The sequence below is a fragment of the Podarcis bocagei genome (genome assembly GCF_964188305.1).
Source record: "Podarcis bocagei genome assembly, chromosome: 9".
NCBI classification, from domain to species: Eukaryota; Metazoa; Chordata; class Lepidosauria; order Squamata; family Lacertidae; genus Podarcis; species Podarcis bocagei.
This window is the reverse complement of record NC_138134.1, coordinates 69278433-69291261: the sequence shown is the minus strand read 5'-3', so window position 1 is coordinate 69291261 and position 12829 is coordinate 69278433. Positions and strand designations below refer to the sequence as shown.

The 12829-nt window shown below is 44.2% G+C and overlaps 1 protein-coding gene across 2 annotated transcripts in view; it reads left to right on the top strand.

The window, feature by feature from the left end:
* The window catches only part of FRAS1 (Fraser extracellular matrix complex subunit 1), a 390698-nt gene that overhangs the window by 354729 nt on the left and 23140 nt on the right, over window positions 1–12829 (top strand). For both annotated transcript variants that reach the window (XM_081206862.1, XM_081206861.1), the window contains exons 56-63: window positions 109–269; window positions 1997–2144; window positions 4271–4476; window positions 5773–5929; window positions 8125–8325; window positions 9641–9828; window positions 9936–10211; window positions 11220–11452. In XM_081206862.1, coding sequence (XP_081062988.1) covers window positions 109–269; window positions 1997–2144; window positions 4271–4476; window positions 5773–5929; window positions 8125–8325; window positions 9641–9828; window positions 9936–10211; window positions 11220–11452 — 1570 coding nt within the window. The remainder of the gene's footprint in view (window positions 1–108; window positions 270–1996; window positions 2145–4270; window positions 4477–5772; window positions 5930–8124; window positions 8326–9640; window positions 9829–9935; window positions 10212–11219; window positions 11453–12829) is intronic.

Sequence of the window (12829 nt, the reverse complement as noted above, 5' to 3'; positions counted from 1 at the left end):
GTAGCCCAAAACATCTGGAAAGCAACCAGGCTGGCAGACGCTGCTTTAGAGATGCTACCAGTAGTCACCTTTTCCCACAAACTCCTCCCTTCTCTCCCTTCCTTGCAGGAATCATTGAAATCCCCGTTACTAGGCACGGCCCTGACCTCTCGACCCCCACGTCCGTATGGTGCGCCACTCGGACATCGGATCCGCCATCGGCAACTCCGGGTGTCGACTACATACCCAGCTCCAAGAAAGTGGAATTTCGCCCAGGAAGAACTGAAGAGGTATCGCTACATTTTTTGCTGTTACTGAGCAATTAGTACCTGGGACCAAACTAAGCATTGTCTCATAAGGAGCATTCAAACGCATTTGTGTCATGCAACTTGTGTGTTTTACTTGTCTAGTCTGTACAGAAATGGTGCAGATCAAACAAAGAGCCAAACTAGACGTTAAACCAGGGAAAAAATGGTAATTAGGGGCGGATGGAACTGTCAGTTTTGGTTTCTCTGATTTTTCTCATTTTTCGCCAGCCTGAAGTTCAGATCATCACATTTTTGTATCAGTTTGCGATTTAAAAAGAAAAGAAGTCCTTACAAAAATTTGTCAGCATTTAGTGAGCATTTCTAGCAATATATTTATTTATTTTGCTCAACATGCACATTTTTACAAGTAATGTCCCCTAATATAATACATTTATTTTCGCTAATATATACATTTTAATGCCTGTGTTCTCCTAACATTTCTGCAGACATTTTTTTGGTTGGATAACTGCGTAACAAAATTCGGAGAAATTCAGACTTTGAAGGATAGCTGCAGTTTGGTTTGCATAGTGTTTTGCAAGATGGGAACGAAACCATTTTTAATTGTACCTAGAAAGCACAGTACCAAAGTAGAGACATTGGTGGGTGGTTATGATGAGCCTAAATCCACACTAAAACTTGCCACCGCCACTCAGAACTCCTTCCCTGGGGGCTGCCATTTTTTGCACCCAGATACATCTGGAGGAACAATGCTGTGTGGTCATTTCTCATTGTTTTTGGCAAGGGGAAATGGTGACCGCCAGCCAGCAGTTATTGGAAGGAACTTCAGAAAGTGAGGGTGAGTTCCCTCCCCTAGCAAAAATTATTGTGTCTGAGCCCCTGGATGACCTCCCCCAAATTCTTCCTGAAAGTTGTCATCTGAGAACATCTGGCTCAGTGTGGTTCCTGTTACATAATCCAGAAAACAAACTGTGCCCCAGGTATCAGATGTCTGGGAAAGACATGCACAGAACTTTGCTCAGGTACACCTAACAGTCCAGATGTTTTTGGCTGTTTCTTCGTGCATCTGAGATAAGCAGCTTAGGGCCTTAGCTACTGCAGGTAATGGGGCCCTTTATATGTCCAGCTGTCCTTTGTCAACAACAAATTGTTGCTGTTTTTTGTGTTGAATATATGTTATATGGTAATCTATGGACCTAAGATGTATCTAAAGCCATTTGCAAATAACAAAATATGTATTTTATCAAAGTAATTGTTGAACTGAAATACAATTAAGAAGTATATTAATAGTGAAATACAATTAAGAAGACGTATATATACTTTTCCTGCCAACCTAGCAGTTCGAAAGCACGTCAAAGTGCAAGTAAATAAATAGGTACCACTCCGACGGGAAGGTAAACGGCGTTTCCGTGTGCTGCTCTGGTTCGCCAGAAGCGGCTTAGTCATGCTGGCCACATGACCTGGAAGCTGTATGCCGGCTCCCTCAGCCAATAAAGCGAGATGAGCACCACAACCCCAGAGTCGTCCGTGACTGGACCTAATGGTCAGGGGTCCCTTTACCTTTATATATACTTTATCTTACATTTTGGAAATGTACATCCAGTACTTTTCTTTAAATTTTTTTGGGCCCCCCAAGAGAGTGGGGCCCTAAGCTATAGCTTGTTTAGCTTATACGTAAAACTGGCACTGCCTGTTTGGTCGGTTTTATATATTAAGAAAGTAGGCCTTTTTATTTCTCTCATCTCCTCTAGTACTGCACCTTGACAATTCTGGATGATGCACAGTACCCAGTCATCGAAGGGGTGGAGACGTTTGTCGTCTACTTGAGCTCGCCGCAAGGAGCAGAGCTGGCCAAGCCTTTTCAAGCAATGGTGGCCATTAATGACACCTTCCAGGATGGTAAGAGGGTCAACAATATTTTAGTGTGGCTGGGGTTCATAGAATCATAGAATTGTAGAATTTGAAGGGACTACAAGGGTCATCTGTTTCAACCCCCTGCAATGCAGGAATCTTTTGCCCAATGTGGGGCTTGAACCCACAGTCCTGAGATTAAGAGTTTCATGCTCTACCGACTAAGCTATGTAACTGAGCTTCAGTAAGACAACTTTCTTGGCAAGCTTAGGGCTGATGGGCATTTTAAAATGTGTACATGCACAGCAGCTCCCTGCCCATGATGTGTTGGAATACACCACATGCAGAATTTATTTGTTTATTGTCTGCAATTGGAAGTGAAGAAGCCCATCAGAATGGCTTCTGAAACTGATGGAATATGCTGAAATGGTGAGATTAACTGCCAAATTAAGAGGACATAATGACAAAGTTTTTAAGGAGGAATGGAGATCCCAGATGGATTACCTAATCAAATTAACACCAATATATGATGTCGCGGGCAGGATTTGAAATATAAGCAGTGGATTACTAAAGATTTAACGGTCGCAGGGTTTAGATAATAAACGTGTGTGTTATAAAACAGCTAATAAAAAGCAAAAAACGAACATCAGGAAAGAAGCGGTTGGAAATCAAGAAGAAGCTTTGTACGTTTAAAAAAAATGCATACGATGATAATATTGTTAGAGGCTAAATAAAAATTATATATATATATATATGAAGTGAAGGCAATTCCAGTACTCAATTTTGAGCACTGGAATTGCCCTTAATGTGGTTCCATAACTCCAAGCAAGATTTTCAAGGCAGTATACAGCAGTCCAGCTTACACTGAGCAATAACTTGCTCATGTTTTTGAGCAGTGGATAGTCAATTTCTGGAATTCACCGTCGTGGGATGTGGGGATGGCTGCCAATAGCTGACATGGTTTTAAAAGGGGATAAAGATGAATGCAGGGAGGATCAGAATATCAGTGGCTATTGGTCATGCTGGCTATACATTCCTTCCAGGTTCACAGGCATTCAGACCTGGATGCCAGTTCACACCTGAATGCCAGTTGCTGAGGTACATGATGAGGAGAGAGGGCGATTGTGCTCCTGCCCTGCTTCTGGGCTTCCCAGAGGTATCTGGGAAATAGGATGACGGACTAGATAGGCTGTTGGTCTGATCCAGTGGTCAGCCTGAGCAGCCACCTTTTAGGTTCTCAGATTGCCTCATCTTGCCGGGCCTGAAATCTGTACCACATTCTCCAGTCATGGGGAGATGAAGCACTGCAAAGTAGCATTCATAAGGTCAGCTGTTCCCTCTTAGGGACGTGGGTGGCGCTGTGGTCTAAACCACTGAGCCTCTTGGTTTAGACCACAGCGCCACCCACGTCCCTAAGAGGGAACAGCTGACCTTATGAATGCCAATCAGAAGGTCGGTGGTTCGAATCCTTGCGACAAAGTCCCAGCTCTGTCCCTTGCTCTGTCCCAGCTCCTGCCAACCTAATAATAAGAATAAATTTTATTTTTATCCCGCCCTCCCTAGCTGAAGCCGGGCTCAGGGCGGCTAACAACAGCTCTGTCTTGCAGGCCCTGCAGAAAGATGTCAAGTCCCGCAGGGCCCTAGTCTCTTGTGGCAGAGCGTTCCACCAGATTGGAGCCACAGCCGAAAAAGCCCTGGAGGCAAACCTAGCAGTTTGAAAGCACACCAGTGCAAGTAGATAAATAGGTACCACTGTGGCAGGAAGGTAAACGGCTTTTCCATGCACTCTGGTTTCCGTCATGGTGTTCTGTTGCGCCAGAAGCGGTTTAGTCATGCTGGCCACGTGACCCGGAAAGCTGTCTGTGGACAAACGCTGGCTCCCTCGGCCTGAATGCGAGATGAGCGCCACAACCCTATAGTCGCCTTTGACTGGACTTCACCATCCAGGGGTCCTTTACCCTTTTTACCTTTTACCTGTTCACTCTTGTCTACAACCTACCATGGTGGCAGAAGGCCTGGACCCCACTGTCCCCTGTTCAAGGCACCAAAACCCCCTGTGACCTGGTAATTAAAACAGGAGTCACACATTCCAGCTTCTGAGAAATTATGCCCTCATTTTTCAGCATACTGTAGGCCCGCAGAAGTTTGAGTGATTCCTCTTCTTCCCTCCGCAGTGCCGAACATGAAATTTAGTAAAGAATTGTACCCTGTGAAAGAGAAGGAGGGCATGCTCCACATTCCCATCATCCGCACCGGAGACTTAAGCTATGAGTCGTCTGTCAGGTGCTACACCCAGGGCCAGACAGCGAAAGCCCTGGAGGACTTTGAGGAAAGGAGAAACACGGAGGAATCGCGTGTCACTTTTCTGAAAGGGGAGAAGGTGAGTGGATGTAGCTCACAATGAAACAACAGCCAATGAATTGGTGGTCACATCCGATTTGTGAAACTCCCTGCCTAGGAATGCCCATCTTTACCATTCCCTTTCACTGCACTGCAAAGTGCTTTCTTTTTACAGACAGACATTTATTTACTTCAGTTATTTATATACCCAGTGGTTTTTCCTTTAAAAAAAATGTTTAGGGGTACTCTCGAGAAAATCACCATTTTATAGTTCAAATTGGGGGAAATAAATACAGTAAATTGACAAAAGTACAAAGAACATGCATTACCTCATATTACACAGCTGACAGATCACAGTAACTTCCACATTGGCATGAGGTTGTGTGCACTAACGTCTTCCTGATTCCACACATCCACATTCCACACTGCTTCACATATTAAACGCTCGCTTCTGTCTAAGATTCAGGAAACACCGGGAAAGGAAATGAAGCCGCCATCGGGGGGTAGCAACGGAACTGACGGTTCACAGTGCTATTCAATGGAGCTGACGATTCACTGTGCTAGAGAAGAAACAATTTTTATTTTTTTAAAAGTTTCTTCTCCCGTTAGATTCACAAAATGTTTAGAGGTATGCGTACCCCTGCATCCCCCCCGAAAAATGCATTGTATATACCACTTCATAAAGGGACGCGGGTGGCGCTGTGGTCTAAACCACTGAGCCTAGGGTTTGCCGATCGGAAGGTTTGAATCCCCAGAACAGGGTGAGTTCCCGTTGCTCAGTCCCAGCTCCTGCCAACCTAGCAGTTCAAAAGCATACCAGTGCAAGTAGATAAATAGGTACCGCTGTGGCAGGAAGGGAAACGGCGTTTCTGTGCACTGCTCTGGTTTCTCCAGAAGCTGCTTAGTCATGCTGACCACATGACCCAGAAAAACTATCTGCGGACAAACCCTGGCTCCCTTGGCCAGTAAAGCGAGATGAGCGCCGCAACCCCAGAGTTGTTCATGACTGGACCTAATGGTCAGGGGTCCCTTTACTTTTACCTTTATACCACTTCATATTTTAAAGCAGTCTCCAGATGGCTTGCAGCATGCGAAAACCTGGCCTGCCTAACAATCAATGCTGGCGCGCTGGGCATATTAGCTATTTTATCTGCTATCCCAGTCTTCCTTTTTCCAGATAGTCCTACTTATTACTGATTTCTTGTATTTTTTAATTATTGTGCTGGGAGCTGCCATGAACGTTTTGCAGGAGAGGCAGCATATTTGTGTTTTTAATACACAGGTTAGCCGGCTTACCTACCTCCTTGTCCTTAACTCTTGGCATCCTTGGCTCTAGGTAAAGAACTGCACTATCTTTATTCATGACGACTCTGCCTTTGAACCGGAGGAGAAGTTCCAGATATACCTGAGCAACCCTCTTGGAAACCACTGGAGTGGGGCTACAGTTGGCAAGAATAATATGGCCTCCATTATTATCTCCAATGATGAAGATGGTAAGAGGAGCTGGCCTGCATGCGCCAGCCTTTACGTGTTTTCGGACCCACTGGACCAGTGGACCCCTGGCCTTGTCCCCGAATTGTGCTTGGGGAACCTTGAAGCTCCTCTCTCCCTAGTTGGTTTGAGCCTTGCCACATTGCTGGAGCCTCGGGGCATCTGTGCTAATTTCCTGCTTTGCTGGAGGGGATCGCAGCCTACTGTTCCCATAACTCACTAAAGATAAACTATGACAAAACAAAAATTGTGGTGTTCACTAGAGCTCGCCACATCTCTAGATGGTCTTTAGATGGACATGTGATTGAACAGTGTCCTTTTTTCAAATATCTGGGTGTTACATTCCAGGCTACATCTAGTTGGCTAGCCCACTTTAAGGCTGTAACAATTTTAACACGAAGAACAATTGGTGCTTTGCTTAGTTTCTTCCATTCCAGGGGGGACAACTGGTGATCCCAGCATTAAGAGCTTTTGTTGGGAAAGCTATCCCCCAGATGTTATATGGGATAGAACTCTGGGGGTGGAACCAGAGGCTGTTGGAACGGTTTGAAATTTTGCAAAATTATTATCTCAAGAGGATTCTAGGCCTTCCTCAAGGAACCCCAGCAGCTTTCTTGAGGGTGGAGGTTGGATTACCCTCTGTATCTGCCAGGGCCCACTTAAGATTCCTACGATTTTACATCAATCTTGCAAACACTTCAAACACCTTATTGGCCAAACAAGCCTTTGTATCTTTTCAAAAGAACACCACTTGGTGCCAAAACCTATCTGAGATACTGGTTAGATACACCCTACCGGAGTTTAATATCCTTAAACTGTGGAGCCCGGACAAAGTCCGGAAATGGATCCTGGAGAGAGACGCTTTGTTAGATATCACAAAAATACAGATCCTAGGGTCCTCCCACTGGTTTCCTCGACTGAAAGCAGTCAAAATCTGCGCCAATTATTTGGCGAATATCATCAATCCCACTCTTCGGAGAGCCTTTACTATGGCCCGTTTTCAAACCATTCCTACGGCCTATCTGTCAGGCAGATATGCAAAAATCCCAGTAGAGCAGCGTATATGTCCTTGTTATATGAGAACCAAAGAGGATCTCATACACTACATGTTGTATTGTCCCATCTATTCGGCTTTCAGGGATGCGATGTTACAAACTATTCCCAAATCAATAGTCAACTCTGAGGCCCAAGTAAAGTTTTTACTGGTGGACGCTGATCCACGGATTTCTCACGTGGTAGCGGTCTTTGTGGTGAAGGCTATGAAAACTAGGGTATGGTTCCTGGATGAAACGGTGAGGTCCCTTCCATTGCTCTCCTAACCTGTTGCTATATCTTCTTCCCTGAATGGTGGGGTTTATTGGGTAGTTTCCTTGCTGGGACAGCATGGCATGAATTTTAGCTTACTTTTATAATTTTATTGTTTATCTTTTAATAATGTTTTATGGTATTTTGTGTAAAGGCATGGACCTCACAAATTTAATAAACTTGTATCTAATTCCCTGCTTTCCTCCTGCTGCCGAGTTTGCACCGTCAGCCTGCTAGAACAAAACTCTGCCTCTTCACCTACAAGAAAGTGCCTGTATCATTGCTCTTGGGCGGGAGGCAGGGCACAGAGGTTAAAAGATCATATTTAAGTGCCTAACAATCAATTGACTTAAAAATAACTTGCAAACATTTAGAAATAACTATTGGCCTTTAAATGCAATTTGTAGAACAAGTGGCTCACAAGAGTTGATAAGTAGTAACGTTTAACTGCAATTCATAAGAAATCTTACCTGCAGTTAACTTCTTATGTATTTATTTACAGCCTGAGTGCACTTAAAAAAACCCATATAACCCATCCCTTTCCCAGATATTTATAATTCCTTTTTTATCTACTAGGTCACCACGTTCCTCTTGTGCATAACTTCTGAGTATTTATCTCTGCTTTTCAACAGCGCTCTCAACTTAATTGGGCTTATCTGCTCCTAGAGTTTCCCAACTAAGTCATATTTAGTTAGTTTATGGGAGTTTCCCCATAATTTAACATGTAGAAACCTGGCCACGGTTATTATATATACAGCACTTGGCTCCAATATTCTGGTTACATAGTTCCAGCAGACACATGTATAGTTTTAATTGTATAAACCTAACTCAAAGTGTTCTTCACATCTGGAGACACAAACAAGCAGCTTCTATTTTTCTTCTGTTTCTCTAGCTCCCACCATCGAGTTTGAGGAAGCTGCTTACCAAGTCCGTGAACCTCCTGGGCCTGAAGGGGTTGCTTTCTTGAATGTCAAGGTGCTACGGAGAGGGGACCAGAACAGGACCTCCAAAGTTCGCTGCAGCACCCGGGACGGCTCTGCTCAGTCTGGGATTGATTACTACCCAAAGAGTCGAGTCCTCAAGTTCAGTCCTGGTAAAGCACAGAAAGTCCTCAAGTTCTGCAATAATGGACATTGTTTGGAAGCAAAAAATAAGTTTGCTTATGTCTTTTCTTTGAAGGCCATTGTGGGTGGGGCGGTCCGGAAAGGCTAATATCCGAAAGACATGGAACAAAATTGCTGGCATCTGTCTGTCTCAAGAGACAATGGAGTGCGCCTCCAGGGGTGAAATCAACCCACTGGAGATTCACAGCGCCTGCTGTGGCTGCAGAGACCGCTAACTCGTAACTTCTGCCTCCCACATTGTTTTGCTGCAATAGCACCTCTGAAGTGAAGTGGCTTCCCTGGGGTGCAAGCCTGGGCCATTTGTACGGAGATCCTGAGCTGCCCAGACAACAGGACCCTCCTCTCAGCCTTGTTGTTGTGGTCCAAAGGAAAGCAGAGCAGTATGTTTGGCACCAGCTTGGTTGCAAGAGTTGCTGGAAGGAGACGTGCAGGACTCTCCTTCCTTAAAGCCCTTCCGTTCCCTTAGCTCTGCCCAGTCTGCTTCCTTCATCCCAGTGCTGCCCAGCTCCCAAGCCCCTGCAGAACACATGGGATATATTCCTGCTGAAATTAAAGGCCCATTCATTTCACTTGAGTAACAATGTGCTCAAAGCTGTCCTCTTGAAGTCAGTGGGAAATAAGATTGCTTTGAATGGTGGCTGGGTTGTCCCCGTGGTTTTCTGTTCCTGGGGTCCATGTTTTTTGCTTATCCCCACAACCTTCCTTTGCTCCCCAGTTTACAGTTCACTTGGCTCCCTTCTTTTCAGCCTCCCTTCCTCCCAAGGCCCCTTCTGTTCACCATCTGATGTGAGGCTTTTCTCTCAGAACAGGTTTCCCCAGCCCTTTTCCAATGCGTCAATCCACAGCAACTCTTAAAGGCCTTACAGAAAATCTTGCAAGGCCAAGAGTTCTGTGCTTATCGTAAAGAATCAATGCAGACGTGCCCTCCAGCAATAATATGGGAGGTATATTTTGGATCACAGATTTTTATTAAAGTCGGACAGGCGCCATTAATCCTCATATGACATCTGTTAGTAAATCTGCCAAGCAATCCATCAGATGCCATGCTGTATTTTGTAGTTTTTAGTTTTTTAAAGGCTCCTGGGCCACATCATTAGAGCCAAAGGGGTTACGATAAAACCTGGTGTGTGTGTGTGTGTGTGTGTGTGTGTGTGTGTGTGTGTGTTGTTAATCACAATGATTTAGTGGATCTGACCTCAGCATTGCTTTATGGAAGCATTTAAAAGTCTCGTCAGATGACAAGCTAGTTTGACTCAACCCTCTCTCTCGTGTTTGTTTGTGCAGGAGTGGACCACATCGTATTTAAGGTAGAGATCATGTCCAATGAAGACAGGGAGTGGCACGAGTCCTTTTCCCTGGTGTTAGGGCCAGATGACCCTGTTGAAGCTGTCCTGGGGGAGATCACCACTACAATCGTCACCATTCTGGACCAGGAAGCAGCTGGGAGCCTCATTTTGCCAGCTCCTCCTATTGTAAGTGGCTTTAACCTGCGGATCCCTGAGTTATTTGGGATTAGCCATTAGCTGCAGTTGCAAGGTCCCTTCCCTGGAGTCCCAAGCCTTGTATTGTGTCCCTGCAGGTGGTTACGCTGTCCGAGTATGATCACGTAGAAGAAGAAGCCAAAGAAGGAGCTAAGAAGTCTCCCTCTCCGGGCTACCCGTTGGTCTGTGTGACGCCTTGCGACCCTCACTTCCCCAAGTACTCGGTGATGAAAGAGCGCTGCGGTGATGCCGGGATAAACCAGTCCTCCATACAGTTCAGTTGGGAAGTGGCTACGCCCACGGACGGGAATGGAGCCAGATCTCCCTTTGAAACGATTACAGACAACACTCCCTTCACCAGTGTCAATCACATGGTATGTGCAGAGACTGTCAAGGGGGCTTCGCAGCCAAAGGAATGCAAGCGGCAAATAGTTAACTCTTCATTTTCAAAGATAACGCAGTTGATTCTATAGCTCTGGATACCTACGCATGTCAATCTAGCATCTAGGCAGCTATTCTCAAGTCTGTGTTCTATGGGAGCAGTTGCACCAGCAGGGGACTATTCATTCTCCACCAGTTTATGTACTTTCCCCCAATGGGATGCATGCACACAGCTAGAGACTATGCCTGCATGGAAGCTTCCTCTGCTCCTCCCTTTTCATTCCGCTCCTGGTTCTGTGAAACAGTGGAGCAGGTGAATGTGGGGAAGCACCTGGCCCTTCACTTGCCTGACCTGTCTCTTCCTCTTCTGGTACAGTCCCCCACAAATCACTGGCCCTCGCTGCCAAGTTGGCAAAAGGTTGCCTTTGACGAGCAAGAGCTTTTCTCCCTTGCTGCCTTTGATCTTTCTAACTGGAGAGGCTGGTGATCAGAGCAGAGAGTGTCATAGCTGGCTTCCTGATCTTTCTCTGCTTTGTTTCCATCTCCTTATACTTCTGTATTACTGTTTTAATATGTGTGTGGCATAGTTAAGCCTCTTTAAATGTGGATGGACAGAAAAGTAATAATGTTCTATTTATATATTGAAGAATTTTAAAATATATACAGTGGTACCTCAGGTTACATACGCTTCAGGTTACATGCGCTTCAGGTTATAGACTCCGCTAACCCAGAAATATCACCTCTGGCTAAGAACTTTGCTTCAGGATGAGAATAGAAATCGGGCTCCAGCGGTGCGGCAGCAGCAGGAAGCCCCATTAGCTAAAGTGGTGCTTCAGGTTAAGAACAGTTTCAGGTTAAGTACGGACCTCCGGAACGAATTAAGTACTTAACCTTAGGTACCACTGTATAAGGCTATCAGTTGTTTAGGCTGAGAATCACCTCTCCTTCCTTCCTTCCTTCCTTCCTTCCTTCCTCTCTCTTTTTCTCTCCTTCCTTCCCAGGTGCTGGACAGCATTTACTTCAGCCGGCGATTCCACGTTCGCTGCGTGGCCAAAGCCGTGGACAAGGTTGGTCACGCCGGCACCCCACTGAGAAGCAACATAGTCACAATTGGGACAGACAGCGCCATCTGCCACACACCAATAGTGGCTGGAACAGCCCGGGGGTTTCAAGCACAGTCCTTCGTTGCCACTTTGAAGTATCTGGATGTTAAACACAAGGAACACCCCAACAGGTAGAGGACCTCCAAAAACTTTCAGGGAAATGGTAGAGAATTTGAATTTAATAGATATTTGGAGAAACAAACATTTATTAGAGAGTTCACTTTTTATTCAAATGCATATAAAAGTACTGCAAGGATAGATGCAATTTGTCTATCCAAAGAATTAGAGTTAAAGGTGAGGAAAATAGAAATATGGCCAAGAACAATATCAGATCATAATCCATTAATTTTGGAAATGCAAAATGAGAAACAAACCACTTTCAGATGAAGATTAAATGAAGATCTATTAGAGGACCATTTTTTTTATTTAAAAAAGTGGAAAAAGTATTAGGGGATTATTTTGAGCTAAATTTGAACAAGGGGACAAATGTACAGATAGTATGGGATGCTAATTTTAGAAATGCTCCCAAATGATTCTCAAAAAAAGTTTTAATGAAGCTCTGTAAGAAGAAATGTTAGGAGGTGAGCAAAATAAGACTTAATCTATAAAAATAATGGAAGTAAGGTTTTAGAAATGTGTAAGAAATTAAGAAAGGAAGGAGTATCAGTCAAGTTGAGGGAAGTCAAAAAGAGAATGGATATAAAAAAGATGTATGAATTGTATAAATTTTGTATTGGAAAAATTGAATAAAAATAATAATATTCAAATGATTCTCAAAAAAAAAGAAAGAAAGATAAAGGATGATATCCAACATTAGTAATACTCAGCGCAGAACTATTAAAATCTTCAGCCCCTTGATTTGAGGAGGTCTGTTCTGAACATGACCCGGTTCTTTCTTTGACCTAGAACTTTTCTCCTTGACCCAAAGAAAGAAAGGAATGCAAGGCATAAATGGTCGCTGCTTTCTTTATTTGGAACTTTTACTGCATTTTTTTAAATGAAGGGAAGATCAAAAATGAAACAGGCATATATTGCTACTTGGGGTGGTGTTGGGAGAGTTAACACATTTGCAATCCATTTCCAGGGGTCTACATTAAAAAAATTCCCAAACAACTTCACCATTTAGGGTATTGCTAATTAAAGGATTTGTGGCTGAAAACTGAAAATAGACTAAAAGGTTTTGCTAATAAAGCATCAGTGAAAATATTTCTTAAACCAGCTTAGTGAATCAGTTTTTGAAAGGCTCAGCAAGCTGGGGGGAGGAAATTGGGAGCTGTTTAGATTTCAGCCCCTCATGCATTGCTATATTAGAAATGAGTCTCGGATTCAAATAGCTCCTCCACACCTCAACATTCTACTGTTAACTGAATGTAGGTCCTCTCTTACATTTGGCAGTGAACCAGAAGGCTGAACAATGTTGATTGCATGTGCAGGTCTGAAGTGTGTGCAATTCTGGATGCTGGCCACTAATTTTATGGCTACAACCCTCTGCCCATTTACCTGGGATA